General features: G+C 37.7%; 1 protein-coding gene across 1 annotated transcript; it reads left to right on the top strand.

Annotated features, from left to right (window-relative positions):
• The first annotated feature begins 2,978 nt into the window (after positions 1-2,978).
• On the top strand, positions 2,979-4,741 carry LOC125224683 (retinol dehydrogenase 12-like). Its single transcript, XM_048128114.1, has one exon. The coding sequence runs from the start codon at positions 3,028-3,030 to the stop codon at positions 3,985-3,987; it is 960 nt and encodes a 319-aa protein (XP_047984071.1). The 5' UTR covers positions 2,979-3,027; the 3' UTR covers positions 3,988-4,741.
• The last annotated feature ends 15,850 nt before the right edge of the window (positions 4,742-20,591 follow it).

Genomic DNA, 20,591 nt, shown 5'->3' with positions numbered 1-20,591 from the left:
GCCGACAAAATGCAAAAATAAAAAGTGGAAAAAATGTTTTATTAGGGTACCCCCCTACACGTAAAGTAGGGAGTGATTTTTTTTTTTCATTTCAACCCTAACGTATGATTTATTGTTGGATAGGTATTTAAAAATGAATTACTGAAATCGTTTTTTGATAATATTAATATTTTCGGGAATAATCGCTCCTAAAGAAAAAAAAAGTGTCGTCCCCCCCCCTCCAACTTTTTAACCATATATTTAAAAAATATTTAAAAATCACAAAAGTAGAACTTTATAAACTTTCTAGGAAAACTGTTTTGAACTTGATAGGTTCTGTAGTTTTTGAAAAATATGGAAAACTACGGAAGAGCCGAGCGGCTATTTACCAACGCGGCTTTAAAAACCGGCCGAGAGCGTGTCGGGCCACGCTCAGTGTAGGCACTGAGCGTGACCCGACACGCTCTCGGCCGGTTTTTAAATATTATGTTGTTTTAATTGCATGGAGCACAGGAAGGTCCACATCTATGTATTAGTTTTTTGTAAGGAAATACAACTCTACGCTACGCCTACCTGCTTTAGTTGACTGTTGACACACTGAGACAGTGGATGCGCCAGAGTATAAAAGAGTGATTACCATCTCTTGTCAAAGATCTTGTTGAGACGAATCAAACGAACCCAAACACGAAGTGGTTTCAAGACCTGATCGTGGAATACTCTTGACTACCTTCCAGCTTCATCATCAGATCCTGGGTACCATCTCTTGTCAAAGATCTTGTTGAGACGAATCAAACGAGCCCAAACACAGAAGAGTTTCAAGACCTGGTTGTTGAATACTCTTGACTACCTTCCGGCTTCACCATCAGATCCTGGGTACCATCTCTTGTCAAAGATCTTGTTGAGACGAACCAAACGAGCCCAAACACGGAGTGGTTTCAAGACCTGGTTGATGAATTCTCTTGACTACCTTCCAGCTTCATCATCAGATCCTGGGTACCATCTCTTGTCAAAGATCTTGTTGAGATGAACCAAACGAGCCCAAACACGAAATGGTTTCAAGACCTGGTTGATGAGAACTCATGACTACCTTCCGGCTTCATCATCAGATCCTGGGTACCATCACCTCTTGTCAAAGATCTTGTTGAGGCAAATCAAACGAGTCCAAACACGAAATGGTTTCAAGACCTGGTTGATGAGAACTCATGACTACCTTCCGGCTTCATCATCAGATCCTGGGTACCATCACCTCTTGTCAAAGATCTTGTTGAGGCGAATCAAACGAGCCCAAACACGAAATGGGTTCAAGACCTGGTTGATGAGAACTCATGACTACCATCTGACTTCATCATCAGATCCTGAGTACCATCTATTGTCAAAGATTTTGTTGAGACGAGTCAGTAACCTCAAATGATATTCAATAATAAATAATACTTACTAAAAATATTAGTCAAGTTAATTAGTTAGTTACCAAAGTCGTCAACCCAAGGATCAAAGTTTTCGGTCGCAGTATACATGCAACAGTACAGCCAAACACGCACACAAGTGCGGTTTTGGACACGGCAGGTGCCGCACACAATGACAAAATAACTTCGCGATCGTCGAGCCGCGTGCGGAGCGGACTAACATACGTCCTGCCTCTACAAGCTCTGCCGCGGTACTGACATCGCAAGCGCGCGTAACCGGTAATAAGGAGGCATTTTTAAAAAATCGTCAAAAATATTAAATTGCAATTAATAGAAAACTTTTGCATAAAATCTGTTTGAGTAAGCGTTGCAGATTATTTTTATATTAAAACTACTTCAAAAACACGTAAGTTTTCGAAGAAATTGACACTTATTCTGAGGTGATTTCTGAAACAAATTGGATTCATCATATCCTCATTTACTCTATTCTAAAGCCTTATAACAAAGAAGTAGTCTCAGATGATTGTAGTACAGGATATACATAATACAAATTTACCACTTGAAGCATTCAAAACTATCCAAATTTTACAAATTAGACGGACTAAGTCAGCACTTTTCGCGGGTTTTCCTAAACATGCACCAGAAAAAAAATCATAATTAATTAAGTGAGTTAGTTTTTAAAAATCCAGTCTCACAACATGTAAGTTAAGAAGATGTCCTAATCGAATCCTGAACTTAATAAGTCTTTTAGATGATGGAAAGTGTAGCATTTTGCCGACTAAAACTATCAATTTTACATTATTACGACGTTTTCGTTGAATGCCCTCTTCGAAGTAAGGAAAAGGATGAAGTTGAACCTGGCGAGATAAAATACATTTGCACCCGTGTGTAACACAAAACTTTTCCCCTTACTATAGCGAGGAAAGTACAGCGCAAAAAAAAACAACGCGTTTATCACTGCTTCCAGCAGTTCCACACTCGGTAAATCATCTTCATCACTAGATTCACTTTTATCAATTTTAAAGCAGATCTTACTATATTTAAGGTCAAATTATTTTATCCACTGGTGGATAAAATGCGTTTTTACCCACTGGTATGAAAGGATAAAACACCTGTTTCCGAGCTAGTGAGGGGAAAACATACTAAGTATATGCGTGGTTTTCGTTTAGTCATTATACGACTAGATAATGACCGGACTATTTTGTTCAACGGTGTAAGGTACAGGCAGCGGTGCAAATCCCGACTGCGGGATAATTGTATCTAATCCATTTTTTCCATTACTTATAAATATATAACCAGTGGACATTCAAAGTAATAATGCACACTTTGTTAATAAAACAAGGCGAAAAATGGATCAGTTACAATTGTCCCCCAGTCGCAATTTGTCCCGCTGTACCTTACACCGTCCAACAAAATAGTCCAGTCATTATTTATAATGGCTAAACGAACACGCATGTGTCTAGGTCTACTTATCTATAGTAATTGTCATGGTTACGGACTGATTCCACGAGTAAGTAAATATTTTTTATCTGATAAACTATGTGCTGTAGTATACATAAATAGTCTGTGTCTGATGTTGTAGTTCATTCAATTCACCCAGTTGTTATTTATAATACAGTGCCCGTTGCTCGTGTGTTCATAAATCATGTTTTTACTAGCTTTTTTAATTATTAACTTTACCTTTGCCTTTCTTATATGGGTGTACTGTAAACTCACATGCGGTGTGTGTAGGAGTAGTAGACATTTGGTGGGGAAGACTGTTATTGTGACTGGAGGGAATGGTGGGATCGGTTATGAAACGGCCAAGGATTTGGCGGCACGCGGCGCAAGGGTAATACTTGCGTGCAGGAACGAGACCCGCGGCCTCACAGCCAAGGACCAGATTATTTCTGCTACTGGAAACCCTGACGTCCACTACAGACACCTCGACCTAGCATCACTAGAATCGGTCAGATCTTTCGCAGACAACATCCTCAAAACCGACAAACGTCTCGACGTACTCGTGAACAACGCAGGCTGTTATGGATCAAAATTCGAGAAATCTGAAGACGGATTACTCCTAGAAATGCAGAGCAACCATTTCGGACCCTTTCTACTCACTAATTTACTACTCCCCCTGCTAAAATCATCGGCACCAAGTCGCATAGTGAATGTTTCATCGTACGGACACAACATGGGTGGTGTCATTGACTTCGATAACTTAAACGCGGAAAAGGAAACTAAAGAAACATATAGCCAATTTAAGGTGTACGGTATTACAAAGTTGTGTAACATATTAATGACAGTAGAATTGGAAAGGCGTTTGAGAGGAACGGGTGTGACGACAAATTCTTTACACCCTGGAGTTATTGCCACTGGCATAGGAGCTCACGTACGACTGATGAGATTGATAGTATTTTTGTTGACGCCATTTTGCAAAACGGCATGGGAAGGAGCGCAGACCACGATCCACCTGGCCGTGGCGCCGGAGCTCTCTGATGTAAGTGGCCGGTATTTTAGAGATTGTAGAGAAGTGAAGCCGAGTAAAGCTGCTCAAGATACTGAGCTTGCGCGAAGACTTTGGGATGAATCGGAGAGGCTCGTTGAATTACAAATAACGACATAGTCGCTAGTCGATTATTTTATTCAAATAACGGGATCAGATCACTACTAACATTTTTTTATGCAATTGGATTTGTGAATTGGTTCCATATTATCATAATGAAAGACGATTTGTTTTATATAGTTACTTATTTATTTCACAACTTGCGAAATTAGTATGAATAATCGAGTTTTTTTTAAATGTTGTGTGCACTGTAAAACATTTCATGTTCAAGGGTTATTGTGTTCATTAAAACATTTTTGCTAATTATATTACAAGGACAAACAGGCTATTAATTGTAAAATAATTGGTCGATGTTAGTTATGGTTGGTGAAATATAAATTAAGCCAATCTCTCGAATACTTTGAACGCGTTAAATCGGTATATATTGATGTCGTTAACAAGTATGTATTAAACACTAACCGCCGTATTCATAAAAGTATTCAAAAGTTATCAAGCCGATAAAGTTCGTTTGCCCTTTTCTATCACACGTACCTCGGAAAGGGACAACGAACTATATCGGCTTCATAACCTTAGAGCACGTTTATGAATAAGGGGGTAATTATTTATTATTGACGTATTTGCTAGTCTGTGGCCAAAAGTAAGCCCTTTTATAATAAAAAAGAGTAAGTAAATGTATATATTGAAATATTTAAATGGTTTGTTTTTTATTGACATATCCTATTTTCGCCTCAGTTTTTTGTACGCAGTAATAATTTTTGAAGGTTATTCTTGTTTAGTTTTTATCTTCAAATTTAATAAAAAAATATTAAAAATAGTGAGACTTTGCATTTAAAACCACGTTCTAGATAGTAACGTCAAACATTATTAATTCCCTTAGAAAATTTTAGGCCTGAGTAAAGGCGTCTTCGTTATTTAAATAAGTATAGTCATTGGTACAGCGGAAACTAACAGAATAATAAATCAAAGGAAAATGGGAAATCAGGTTGCAAGTATGGCGAAGGTTTAAAATTGTCTATAATAGGTAGGTACTATATTTATTTAGTTTATTTAATATCTCGTGTATGCGAAAGTTGCCAGTAAATCTTTAGTAAATAAACTCAGTTGCTTGCCTACATTAGTCGGTCAACTAATACCGATATTCGTGTTCTCCACATATGTCTATGTCTATCGGCGTTTTTTCTGAATGTCGAACAAAATATTTTTAGATTTTCAGTAAGGTACGGGTACGGGGGGGTATCGCGAGTGGTGAGTAAGTACTAGAGGTAGAGAGCGGATTATATGGATATGACTCGCATACTTTATTATTTTTTCTAAGGCGTAAGTTGATAACAAAAATTAATTCGCTGTCAGTTTTGTGACGACACTTAAGCAGAAAATCTGTCTAAAAATGTACTTTTTTCACATTTTGAATGTAGATTACCGTTTAAAGTTTATGTAATTAACACAAAATCAATATTTTTATTGAAATATCACGCTTAATTATCATCACCAAACTGACAGTTAGTTAATTTTTGATACTTACTTACGATAATTGGGGTGACCCAAATTCTGAAAATGCCTACACAGAAAAAAATGTACCGGAACATAAAAGTAAAACCCTTTTTGTATGCTTTTGTGAATACCGGTCAAAAATAAAATGCTTGTTTTTTTTTGGAAATAATCACTCCTAAAGGAAGTTCTACTTCTTTTTAAAAAATATGAAAAAATCACAAAAGTAGAACTTTATAAAGACTTTCTAGGAAAATTAATACTTCTTCTGTGCATTGCACAGTAAAAACTTCTATTACGACTCAAAGAATAGAAAAATGAAAATAATTCGCTTCCTACAATCTATTTAGAATAAAATACTTTTCTTAAAAAAAGTTTGTTGCAAAAATAAGATTAATTTAATCTTGTCATTCAGCAAAGTTTATGGTGTGCGATGTAAAAATAATAGATTGTGAGACCTTATTTATTTATAAACCACATGACATGTATTTAAGAAATGGCACTAGTCATATCCATATTAATCGCTACCTGAAATCCGCTCTCTAGTAATTACAGCTATTTGAAATACTTTCACTAGTTTTACGACGAGGAGACGAGGTACATCCATATCACATATTATAAGTACAATAAGGCAATATTCATAAAATTCTCTAGGTTACCTAGTGGCCTACAGTGGCGGGGCGTGAATATTTTCGTTGGTAAAGCCGGAGGGGTTTTTGGCATCTGTTTTGTATGGACTTCTACAGATACTATTGAATTTTAGGGAACCCGTTGGGAATCGAGTTGTATCGACGCTCCGCCAGTGCTAGGTAGGTATCCGAATTTATTCGTTTTCATCGTTTAGGCACAGAATACATATTAGTACAAGTTTAGGTACTATTCGACTCGTGATTCATCATAATTATAAATATATTCGATTATCACAAAATAGCACTGATTATTATATTATCTAAATACCCCGATAGAACGGTGGTACCCACATTATTCTAAAATTAAAGCTCAACTTTATATTTAAAACTCTTCGTCATATCTCTCTATCGAGGAAACCCGTCAACGTCTTTAATTAATTTCTTCTCCGCTTTTCAGCGATAATAAAAACTCCTTCAAAAACGATGAATAACTTATCCAAGTATAAAAGGATAATTAAGGTGTGCTTGGCTAATTAGCTGTTAGATAATCGAGTTGTGAGGAAAACTGAGCGCGCGAGGGTTTACGGGCAAAGTCCTATTATTGTTAAACTTTCGCTCCTAACTCGGGAAGCGGCAATTACTGGCCGAAAGTGGCCGTTCGGGATGGCCTATACTTTGCATTTTATGCATGTGTAAGTATATTTTGTGGCTTTTCAGCAGGGTTAGCACATGATTGGCGCGAGAGTATTTCACCGCGAGATAAAACTACCCGTCTTTAATATCCTTATGTCCAGTCGCCATCAGATATATAAGAGCGCCCGAGGTACTCAAAAATATCTGAACACGCCTCTAACGCCTAGGCAATAGAGGCGTGTTCAGATATTTTTGAGTACCTCGGGCGCTCTTATATGTATATCTGATGGCGACTGTCCACAGAACTAGATTTAGATAGAAGAAGCAAGTTCATCTATATGTATGGCGGCCGAGCGTGTGAGATTTTGTACTGAAGTTGTTACTTGCCTGTGATTTTAAATATTTCTCAGGCCCTTGATTGTTCATCATTTTTGTCAGCATTAATAGTACTAGACAGGAAGAACGATTATTAAATAACTACCAGCTATGTACAATAGATTCGTATGACTCATAATTTGTGCACATAAAAGTATATTTTTTCATAAATGGTGTGTTTGTGTGTGTGCTTGACAAGTAAGTACATTATTTTTAAGTATAGAGATGCCTAAATAATCATCATGGGCGTATTGTATTTATAATAGGTAGGTGTTTGTTTGATATTAAGCTCCTGTTACATTTCTTAGAGCAATATGACATACAACGCCAACACTAGTTTACAAGATATTGTATGTAGGATTGTAGGCGTAAGACATTTTCATTAACTTATTTCTTCTATCTAAATATAGTTCTGTGGGTTATTTAAAACAATCGATGTTGATCAATTAGAGTTGTGGTGACGTTGCTCACAAAGGAAACTTTTGCAGCAAATTAAACTTTCACCTGAACCTGTCGGTACACGGCATAGAACATTTCAATTTGTTTTAATAACTTTGCGTGACGTATCGACCTGGACGCCTATAGGAAACATGATGTGAACTAACCAGAATGTCACCTGTGGAATTTATTTTAAAAGTCGTTTTTAGGGTTCCGTAGTCAACTAGGAACCCTTATAGTTTCGCCATGTCTGTCTGTCCGTCCGTCCGTCCGTCTGTCCGCGGATAATCTCAGTGACCGTTAGCACTAGAAAACTGAAATTTGGTACCAATATGTATATCAATCACGCCAACAAAGTGGTAAAATAAAAAGTGAAAAAAAAAATGTTTTGTTAGAGTACCCCCCCCCCCCCCCCTACATGTAAAGTGGGGACTGTTTTTTTTTTCATTCTAACCCCAACGTGTGATATGTTGTTGGATAGGTATTTAAAAATGAATAAGGGTTTACAAAAATCGTTGTTTGATAATATTAATATATTCGGAAATAATCGCTCCTAAAGGAAAAAAAAGTGTGTCGTCCCCCCCCTAACTTTTGAACCATATGTTTAAAAAATATGAAAAAATCACAAAAAGTAGAAATTTATAAAGACTTTCTAGGAAAATTGTTTTCAACTTAATAGGTTTAGTAGTTTTTGAGAAAAATACGGAAAACTACGGAACCCTACACTGAGCGTGGCCCGACACGCTCTTGGCCGGTTTTTTAATTTATAATGCACTAGCTTTTTTCCCGTTGTGCTTCGCTCGCGTTAATTTCGAAAATTGTGGTATGCTCCATACAAACTTCCCCCATTTTAGGGACGTGGGGGTTAGAAAGAGACAAAAAGTAGCCTATGTCACTATGTAGCCTATTTGAAAAATCACGTCAATTCGTCACTCCGTTTTGCCGTTAAAGACGGACAAACAAACAGACACACACACTTTCCCATTTATAATATTAGTATGGATGGAAGTATGGATGTAAATCATATTTTGGTCCTTTGCTTGTGCCAGTTTAAATTTTGGAAGTTAATTTGGCCCTTTTCAGTGTTCGGATGAAGCTGTTTTGTAATCGTATGAAAATTCAATATTACGATAAATGGAGTGTAAAGACAGAGACAGTAGCCGGTTTTAGAAAGTCTAGAAGGAAATTTATAATTGTCTTGGCCTTTATAGTTGGCTGTGGAAAGAAAAGTACAGCGAGCGATAAATAAAATATAATCACAATAATAAATAATAATGGCGTAGGGATGTGACGACCCTATCGCCCACTGGTTTTACCAGTGCAATCAGTCAACGCAGGGCAGCTTATGTGGCGAGCTGTTGGGGAACAGCCACCCCACGTACCCGAGTGCTCCTGGGGAGTTATGTTACCCGTAAGGCGGGTGGGTGGTACAGGACTCTCTACCTCTGGCTTGCCTTGGCTGGCCGTCCAGAGTGGAGTCGTTAGTGCTACATGCTCCAGGGGTAGAAGTGAAAATTTGCATAAGACGCGAGTTGGTACAGTGGCTTGACAGCAAATGGGAAGAAAACGGTGTACACCTCTCGACACCCTCGAGTCCTCACACCGGTATTGCCCTTGAGCCAGCTTGGATGTCGCTTTTTGTGGAGGCCCATCTTGTGGGGACGAGTCACCGTTTACCGGGAATAAAATTGGATACCGTTTTATTAGGCAGGCGTCCGATTTTTTATCCCATAGCCCAGTATTTAGTCCATCACTTTCATCCAATAGCCCAGTTCATTTTAGATTCCAGTAACTGTCAAATAGTCCTTACATCCTGGCGGATGCTGCCTCTGCGTGTGTCCCATGATACGGGCAAGGGCAACATCCGCTCGGTGTACCCCTTACATTTCATTAAAGTGTCAAAAGGATTTGACACTTTAATGAAATGTAAGGGTCTCTACGCGTTGGCTTCGGCTCCGCGCACGCCTCCCAAAAGTCCGGAACATCATTGTTCCATGATGGGAAAGACATTAATACATATCATCTTGGGTTCCAATTCTAAATAGTTGGTAAATTTGAAATAATTGAGCTTCTTAGAAACTCTTGAAAAAATCGGCTGAAATATAGCAATATATTTTATTAAGACTTCAAGTTGATATTACCACGAAAAGGCTATTTTAGACTAACACTTTATGTTCTCGCGCTTTATACACATGGTATTTATAGTCACACACAGGGCTTTGCTGAGACGTAAGTCTTCCACGACCACGGCCAGTGTAACCTGGCCGAAACGTTGGAAAAAAAGGAAAATAATGTTATTTAATCGCGTTCGACCGATGTGTGACTTTAAATATTTAAAACTTACTATAATTCCCAGGAAAATACTTATTTTTAAAACTTATAAAATAGTTAGAAAGATAAATTATGATGGAAAAAGAAACATTTAAGATCTGTAGGTAATAACGTGCTAACTTCAGAAAGACGTGACGGAGCTTTAACTGATAGCGTTTTTCTCTCAATGGCTAAACTGAACGTCTTTAAATGCCATAATAAATAACTTGTGAAAACGTGCAGTTTCTGAGCGTTTAATGGCTATAAATGCCATAATACTTTGCGAGTAAAATTGACAGGTAAACTACCGATAATATTTAAAGTTATAAATCACGTCGATGACAGAACCTCATTTCTATATTCAAAACTTTGACATCGATGAAATATCAGCAGAACTTACAAATATACTCAAACGGCAGCAAAATGTCGAAAAATGGGGACAGCCATAGATTGTAGAAACCCCTAGAAGACCGGTGCGGTATCGATATGGCCACTTTTTTTTTACAATCTGATAAGCCAGTTATTGCTCACCAAACATTCATATAAATTTCCTAAAGTTAGAGAATAAAAGCGGTGCCACGGTACTAACTGAAGGTCGAATAGAGTATCTATCTCTTTCAGTACATGTTTTGCTTCATGAGAGTGTACAGGATGACGTAATATTATTTAGAACTTGCTTAAAAACTTCCGTCTATTATATTTTTCTACGTGTATGAGGACAGCCGAGTCGAACGCCTAACTCTCGAATATACGAAAAGTTTTCTGCAGGAACGTTACGTAGGAACGTTAAATTTCAACCTATCTGCTGGACCGGTTGCCGGCTCACATTACAATATATTAAGTGAACTTTGTTATTCAAATATTTTAAGTCCAGTTTGAAACATAGTAGTTGGAAAATCGGATTAAATTAAATGGAAAGTGGTGTGAATAATTAAATATCATAGTGCATTCAATAATTTCGAGAAGAGGATTAATAATCATCATCTCATCACCTATACGTGTCTTAAACTCTTATCCAGGCATCTTGCTTACTATTATTATGATTGTAGTAGAAAACTTTTAAAGTAGGTACTCCAATGAACCTTAAGATTTGCACTGCATCCAACGTACTCGTATTGTATAATACGACGAGGTATAAAATAAACTTAAAAAAAAAACCAAAAATTATGCCTTGAGACATATTTAAAATCAAAAAACAACTAAGCGTAAATCTAATTCTGTGACGACGAGGTTACAAAACAAAAATAAGCGGGAGAAACTAAAAAGAAAAAAATAATAAACCTAAACTAAAAAGCAAAAAATCTAAACACCCAAATTATAAACAAATCAATTATTTTTGTAGTCGGTACCAGACCTGTTTGTCGCCTTGCTATATCCTGTTTGCCCCACCCAACCATATGCAATTATGCAGGCTGGCCCCGTACACTGTACAGTAGTGAAAGAATTATCCTTTAACTCCTAACCATTGAAGATTTGACCTTCCATCATCAGCTCAGCCACATAAAATTATTACCATCAGGCGTAAATACTGGTGTACCTTTGAAAAATACATTAAAAACATTACATGTGCCTATAACAGTTGAAGAGTTCCCTCGATTTCTCCAAGATCCCATCATCAGACCCAGACGACTTGGTGCCAATGGGACCATCTCGGGGTTATACCTGATCGATTGAAAAAAAAATTTGAAAATCGGTCCATGATTTTCGGAGATATCGAGTAACAAAAATAAAAAAAAAAACAGTCGAATTGAGAACCTCCTCCTTTTTTTGAAGTCGGTTAAAAATTGCGTGCGTTCTTAGTAAGTGATTAGAATAAAACAGAAGGTATATTATGTACCTTCCACATACCCGTAATTTGCGATATTCGGTGATGTAGGCTCGCAGCATTTGATAAAATATATATTATAGGTAATGAAGCAAAACGTTTTTCAAAACATTATATTGATAGCAAACAGAGACAACTTTATAATAGTGAATAAGAGAATCTTGATCTAATTCTAGATCGAGATAGAAACGATTTTGTTTTACTCTACGTTTACTATACAAGAAGCTTATTATTTTCCTCTTTTTAACCGATACATTTTTATTTTAACTTGCTCTTTAATGAAGGCAATTTTCAAATCAAGTTTCTTAAAGTAGGTACATTAGACGCCATAACCTTCCTACCATACTATATGAAACCGTCTCAAACTACAATTTCCAGTTTAAAATCCCTTACCTCCTCTGTTTACCGAGCCAGGCCCGAAGCCACCGCTTTTGGGCATTGCATTGCACTATTTCTTTGTCGGCCGTGAAGCGAATCGTCTTGGGCCAGCCGAGGAACCCGATATTGCGTGAAGTGGAGCGTTCGCGAGCATTGTGCACTTTTATACGCTATTGTCAGTCAGCGATGCCACTTCGCCTCAATGATAGGTATCGTATTCTTTGGAAAACACTCACGCGGCCATCGCATTGTGTTACTGTTCCGTGATATATTAAAGTAGGATAATTTTTTTTCCTGTACTGTTCACACACTGTAAAAAACTACAGTCATTTTATAGCTGAAAAATTAATAAGATTAAACAAAATAAATAGTAATAATAATAAACAGAAAGATTGCACAGATTACACATAGTTATAGCTACAGATGTCAGATAAAACTATTTACGTCTTTGCTATTGACAAACAGTTTTTTTTTTTTCAATATCAGCCTGGGCCCAAGACAAGTCCTTCAAGCCAAGACGTGTTTTGGTATCCAATATCCATAAATTATAACAACTAAGTGCCTACAAATATTGCTGTCGCTTTTTTTGAAACCGAAGAGCCTTGTTGAGTTTGATTTAAACGTTTTGAAGAATAATCTTTCAAGTTTTCAAGTGCGGTTCATACATTTCGTGTAAAAAATGTAAACGTTCTGGGAGTCAGAAACTGAAGAATATTTTAAAATTGAATATTTGGAATTTGCAAAGGCATGCATAGATGTGTTAATAATAACGTCATAAGACTTATCTAATGTTTAATTTCAAAATTACATCCATAAGATTGCATCGCGTAAAAACCTTCAATCATAGATAATTACACAGAGAGATAATAGAGTTTATGTTTATGTCAAAATGACAATACAAATCAAAATAAATTTACCACAAAATTTCCGCGTAGTTTCATAAACGAAATTGACACAATGGAGATAGCGGGTAGGACGACTCCCCAAAAAAGTTATCTTTGGAGCTGCCTGATGCTCCAAGAAGACTGCCCGTTCTTCTCCCCCACGTGCCCCACACTGGTTTACTTCGGGATCGGTTTGTTCGCAATGTACGCCTTATACCTGTTAGTTCTTATACTCGACTTTAACTTCCACTCGCACGTGGACGATATGCAGCAACAGATTGATTACTACATGAGTTTGATAGGGAAGAAGGTTAAGCTGGTGCAGAGGGACGAAGGTCGGCTGATGAATATGCAGGAGAGGACAGAGAAACAGCTGATGAAGAGTCGGCAGTGCGTGAAAATGCTGGAGGCGCTCCGGGACGCGGTGGCCCGGGACGACATGGCACAAGTCCAGCAACTCGTTCGTCTCGCTGATAAAAAGAACAAAGAAGACCAACTTCGCAACCACTTCCCTAGAATTCCTAAAGAACAGATATAGGAAGGAAGGAGATCGGACATGCCGTATTGTATTATTTGTATTGAATACGCCTGTCGCAAGTTCTTGCACCCACACACACACACAGACTTGTAGATGGACCCCTCTATTGCACGTGTACATGCGAACGAAAGGCCCATTTCTCGAAAGGTTACAAGCCTTGTATTACAAGTGTGTTTCCATGACAACCCATACGATTTGACAGTTCGCGCACTTGTAATACAAGGCTTGTACCTTTCGAGAAACGGGCCCCAGGGGCCCATTTCTCAAAACTGAACGTTACAAGCGGAAGTCTCTTTCCAACTTGTCATATTAGACATTGACTACTTGTAAATTGTAACTTGTAGCTTCGAGAAATGGGCCCCAGCGAGTCGTGTCATCACGCACGCACACAAAGACAATTACATGCTCAATGAGCTCACATCTGCGACACGTCCGATGGCGGTGTGTTCGCTCTCTAGTATTCTATCCTCTGAGAATAGAGCATAACGAAACTTGGAACAATTTATAAGCAGTATCATTTAGCAAGTGTTAGAGAACAAAATCGATCATACAACCCTAGCTGGCGGGGCCCCTCGGGCATATCCGCTTGCAACTGGCAGACACTTCGACGGAAAGATATACAGACTGCGGACCTCCAGGTACATGTATAAAATATAAGCTAATGGAAATAACTTTGAAACTATTCTTGCGGTCGGTTAAATAAAAGCTGCAAAAATACAACGTTGTTTACGATTCTGTTTCGTTCCCGAATGTTACAAATGTGTGACTGTGACGTAAGGGCCTAACGAGAACCACATTCGACATGTTATGTACTATCAGCTGCAAAAGTGCATGGCGAATTTATCAATGAATTCTTTCATAATTTTTCCATGCACTTTTGCACCTGATAGTACAATCGAGGTAATAAATCCAGACAAAGTGCCAAAAGTATAATATATTTACACGATTTTTTATTTATACGTTAAGCTTGTGTATACATGTTTTTGGCAATTTGTTCGAATCTATATTTATTATCTTGAATTCTTGACTGGACGACAGAGAGGCAATACGTGGAACGTCATTTTAGTCATTTATGTTTATAGTTTGATAGCCCTACCATGTCCTATTTATGTGTATTAACTTATATATGTATGAGTATCTAACTTTTATCAGTCCCTCGTCTCGAAAAATTCACTTGCATTTTCGTGAAGCAAATATAAAATAAACCATACGTAAAATATGTAGTCACTTATGTATAACGATTTTCCAAGCATGAAGTTATATGTTATTGAAAACCGCATAAAATCGGTTGAGTGGTTTCAGAGCTTACCGCGTGTTAACATGTATAATACGTACAGAGTCGGTTGAGAGATTCGCATTTTATTACTTAGTATACCTATGTAAATATGTACTACAAAATACGATGCACAAATCTTATAGAACTACTCTATCGATAACTTTTAAATGTGTGAATTTCAAGCAATTTGTTCAGTCGAGCATAAATAAGTGAAGTTTAAATTTTATATTTGTAAATAATATTCGATGGTCACTATTTTGATCGTAAAATTTCTGAAAAAATGTAATTCAATTTGGCACGCTAAAATGAATATGGTCTGAGATGCTCTTGGCCATTTAAAACTACTATATACATAAAATATTTCATTTCTGTTAGTTTATCTCTATTTTTAAACCGACGCAAAAACGACAGGGTGTTACTTATAAGTTTGACGTGTCTGTCTGTCTGTGTGTCTGTCTGTTTGTCTGTCTGTCTGTCTGTTTGTCTGTCTGTCTGTGTGTGTGTCTGTCTGTGGCATCATAGCTCCCGAACGGATGAACCGATTTAGATTTAGTTTTTTGTCTGAAAGCTGAGTTAGTCGGGAGTGTTCCCAGCCATGTTTCATGAAAATCGTTTTACTATGTCGCGGTCGGGGGTTTTTTCAAAATTTAATTTTGTGGTTATCTACATTAATTGTTAGTTAATATGGAATATACCATTTTATTGAAATGTATCCTCATGGATCCCTGGCAAATGTTTGTACTTTTGAATTTAAAACTTTCTTTTATTCTTGTAAAAGTTCAAACCTTATGTACAGTCAACCAATTGGAACCCTAGGCCACTGTAGAACTATGTCATAGTGACGTTATAAATCAGATTGTAAGGATTCTGACAAATATTGTCATTTAAATTTAGACATGGTTGTATTCTTGTAAAAGTTCAAACCTTATGTACTCGTAGGAGGGCACCAGGACCCAGGAGGGTACAGAAAGTAAATAACGGAACAAACAATTCAGTATGAAACTTGTTGTAAGGCTACAAAAGGTAAAGAAGCGGTTAAGTACTACAAAGTTTTGAGATAACAAAACCGTCTAAAGCACCTAATAATATAGTTGCAGCCTTTTTCCTCGGAACCGGAGCGCACGGCTAAAACAATTTCAGATAGCTGAATCTGAATAGTATTAAATGTTGGCGCAAAACTCAGAATTTGCCCCTAGACGCCATCGCCAGTAAACGACCAAAGTAAACGTTTTGTAGCTAGCTCTACCTTTCGCTCTTCTGTGGTGGTGCGACAGAGTCAGACTGCGTTTCGATTGGCACGGAGTGTCAATAATTACACTCTTGGCTACATGCCTGTGAGAACAGTCTCACTATCTTGTGATTAAAAAGAATGTATGCATTACTTAGTCTTAAACCTATACGACGTTCTCAACGGTGCAGCTGGTATCTTGTACGTATAGAACAACCACAGTTAGACTCCGTTCTAAGTAGTTATAAAATCTAGCTTTCTCGGCGGCGAAGGAAATTTGCAAATAGGTAGTTACCCGCTTTCGAGAGTACACTATTGCATGTAGTGCTGCATACTACAACAGACCGCTATTCAATTTAGCATCATTTTCATTAGTAGTACGTCAATTGTTCGTCCTATCACTCTTCCATATTACCATAGATTAAATATGTACATATAACAAGATCATACCATCCCATACATTAAAATGCGACCGCCTAAGACCGCGCTTACACTCCACCACACATAGATGGCGCCACAAAAAAAATGTCTTGTAGCTTTCGATTATACTTGTAGATGGCGTTAAGTGTCACTTTTGACATAGATTTACGGCTCGGAATTGACACTTAATGCCAATCTACAAATAATCGGTGGCAACAAGGCATTTTTTGTGGCGCCATCTATGTGTGGTGGAGTGTATGCGCGTTCGTAGGCGGTCGCATTTTAATGTATGGGATGGTATGATCTTGTTATATTTAATTTATTATATTACTTTGTTTGACAGCGATATTGCGTTAGCTATGAAGTTTAAACGATTGGTGTATATTTCGGAGCTGAGATTCATCCTTACCGACTGCGCCATGTATGGTTCTTATATATTTATTTTAACTTTATTGCACTGTAAAAATATACAGTTATAGAAGGCGGACTTAATGCTACATGGCATTTTCTACCATACAACCTTTAGGCCAAACAGAGAAGACCAAAAAAGAGTGAACATTGTTTCTGAAGTTTTCAATGAAAGCTTCATTGTGAAACAAATTTTAGTTGATTTAAATTATCGCGGAGCTAGATGCCATAGATTGCTATGCTGGACATACAGTATACATACTTATTATAGTTATTTTAATAATCGGATGGCAGCGGTATGGCGTTCACTTAATACATTAATAGGTGAAAAACTTAAGAAAGTCACCTGTTGTATGTGTGAGTGACGTGTTCGAATAGAGAACACATATTTAAAATTAGTAACACAAACAAAACAAACGCCTATTCGAACACGTCACTCACACATACAACAGGTGACTTTCTTAAGTTTTTCACCTATAGCAACTCCTATGTGCAGTCACCACCAGATGTTAGTTATGAATAGATCACCTTAGCCAGACAGTTGCATTTAGGTCCAGTCGCATCAACCAAATTTGACAGACACATCATCGTCACGCAGCAGAGGTCTATGGAACTTCCCATAGAATAAAATTTAACCAACGCTTTAACGGAGACAGACGGTTTGGTGCAACCGGCCCTTAGTCCGCCAGATTTAACGGCTTTGCTCGTGGCTAAACGTCACAATCGCTTACGGCCCAGCCACGACATTGGTCTAAGCGCGACAGCGGTGTGCGGCAGCCATACGTGCGAATGAAAAGTCCCATCGCTGTGTCTCGCTCCAATGTATGGCCGCCGCTCACCGCTGTCGCGCTTCAGACTAATGTCGTGGCTGGGCCGTAAGCGCGACAGCGGTGAGCGGCAGCCATACGTGCTAATGAAAAGTCCCATCGCTGTGTCTCGCTCCAATGTATGGCCGCCGCTCACTGCTGTCACGTTTCAGACTAATGTCGTGGCTGAGCCGTTACGGTTCATTAGCGTTTCGACTTTCGGAGCTAGCTCTCCCTGTAGCTCTTAGTGGCACAACAGCATGCGCGGATCAGCGGGGGGTCATGAGCGGCGGACCATACCCCCCCTGGAGCCTAAGATTGCCATACAAATAGACCACGCCTTTTCATTCCCGTGGGGCCCCGCGCCTTTACCACGTGACCCCCCCCCTGGGCACGAAGCTGGATCCGCGCTTGCACAACAGATCCAGGTTGCATTTCGATCGCCAGTCGCCACGTACCGTCAACGATTGTCACTTCTCCCAAAAAACCAAGCGTTGCGTAAGCGTAATCGTTGTTGATGACATCACCGTCACTATGGCAAGTGATAAAAAATTACCGATATACACCCTGTTTTTATTGAATTCCGAACTTTAAGGGATGGTTCTTTAGTTCAAATACAATTAATTTCTCTAAGAAACTAGCGTCTTAACTCTTACGGTTATCGAGTTATTAAAAAAATAAAAATAATTGTGTGGCATCCCTTACCACTTCCTAATGTTATTTATTTTGACATGTACCGTCAAACACTTGACAATGACTTTAATGTTATGATTAAGGTCCTCTCACAGTAATTAATCCATAATATTATGTATGGAAATAAAAATATTTTTTTTTCTAATTTAACAAAAACTGATATACAGAGTGGTTTCTGATGATGAACCTGCGTGTCGAATTTAACGGAAAACAAAAAAACACGGTGTATACGCTTCATCTGGTAAACAAGTGATCTACCCGCGCACGGGTGAAGTATGCATGAACTTAAAACGAATCTGCGACAGGAAGAGGCTCTAGTTAAAGTTAAGCAATTAAGAGCAAGTAAGCCACGAGATTGCATCGAAACTTCTTGTTTTCCGTTCCTAAAACTATCTTCATTACACTACTCGTAGCTATGTATCGCTGGACAATGTTTTGCCACATGCAAAGATATACGTGGTGTAAAATGAGCACACCAAATAATTTTAACAGCGTATTTCTGATCACATTTGAACCCTCAAATTCCATGGTTGCAACAATTGCAACTCAATGCTTTGTCTAGTTGGGTTATTTTGATAGTATCGTTATTGATATCATATGCATCTAAGTGTTAAAACTAACTAAATGAATCCCAGAATTATTACCAATTAATAAATACAACTTCTTATTTTTACTCAGTATAGAAGACCTTTTTAAAAGCGTTAGAATTATGAAGCATACTAGCATAGTTTTACCATCCTAATTGATAGAACAAAGTCAAAAAGTGACTAGTGACACTCCTCAAGGTTCCCAGAAAATAAGTCATTTCACAGCCACTTAAAACAAATTCCATTAAGCACTGGTTGCAACTCAATGCATGATAGTTGGGTATTTTGATAGTATCGATTGATATCATATGCATCTAAAAAACGAACAAATGATAATCCCCGTTATTAAAATAAGACACGGCGATTTTACTCAGTTACTCGCTCAGCGGTGAGCTATCAAAATCGCCGTCTCTTTTATTTAGAACAAAGTCAAAAAGTGACTATCTTTTGTTCTCAAGGTTCCCAGATAAGTCATTCATAGCTCACTAAACAAGTCTACCATTAGATTGGCTCTGATTGTAACAACACCACGTTATGGACAAGTCATACATGAATGCTAGCGGCAATCGTAGTAACTAATTTGGATCCATAGGATTTAACACATCACAGGATTTACCTTTGCTACAAAAGGTACACTATGAGGGACAGCAGTATCTGTCGCCTGCATTTACTTTAATATACTCGTTTCGCTTTGCTAAACTATTTTCATTAGGTACACTATGTATCGCCGGACAATGTTTTGCCACATGTATCTGCGCATAATCACCGCCTGCATTTACTTTAGAGATATACTGGAACACTTGGAAAGCCTCCAACTGCGAATGCACTAAGTAATATTAGGTATATTTACGTTTCTAATATTTACGAGTGCTTTAATATGGGCGAGAAAAATAATTTCATATCGAATTGTATCCGAGACAATTTTATAACATGATATTTAAAATTTCATTGTACTTATTCAGAACGCACCTCTGATTTTTTCATGAAACACATTTTTTCTTCTTGAAAGTCACTCACTGCACAAACGATAAAATAATGTCATTTTACCTATTTCTGACTTTACGGCGGGTGCAACTCGTGAATAACTTTAAAACGTGTACAAAACACGAGAATTTGAAATGTCAATAAGTATGTATATATTCAAATCTTGACAAAAGACATTTTGTCATGTAAAACGGTGATGTTAACACACTAATACATACATGACATCGGTAGTACCTATTTATTTCAGTTTTTTTAATGATATTGAGAGATGTTATAGGACAGCAATGAGGTGAGTTGGTAAAATGTTTAGGGTATTTTTACTTTTCAGGTAAACTTGGCTTCATACGCTGTTTATCCCATTTTTGGCTTTTCTTTTAACCATTGTTCATTCAGGTCCTATAGGTATTATTATTTATACTAGAGATCTCATTTTTAATATTTTAATGTTGCTACTCGGTTTTGCTAAAAGAAAATAAAATACTTGAAAGTATAATAGAATTACTCTAAAAGCAACCTGATCCTGAGCAAAATATTCGGGTCCCTTTTCTTCCCCAAACCCTTCTCACCCCATTTTACGATATTGATATTGCACCTAAGTTTATGTTAAACTATTAACACATTCACTGCCAACATTACACTATAGGTTCTTCATTTTGTTTTGAAATGGGGCGCTTGTCACTGAAAGAGAGACACATTCTAAGCTCGTGTAGGTATGGTAAACTAACGAAAACCATTTACTATAACCCGTAATATGTCAGGTGATA

This window comes from Leguminivora glycinivorella, chromosome 3 (genome assembly GCF_023078275.1).
Source record: "Leguminivora glycinivorella isolate SPB_JAAS2020 chromosome 3, LegGlyc_1.1, whole genome shotgun sequence".
Taxonomy (NCBI): Eukaryota; Metazoa; Arthropoda; class Insecta; order Lepidoptera; family Tortricidae; genus Leguminivora; species Leguminivora glycinivorella.
This window is presented reverse-complemented; position numbering and strand designations above follow the sequence as displayed.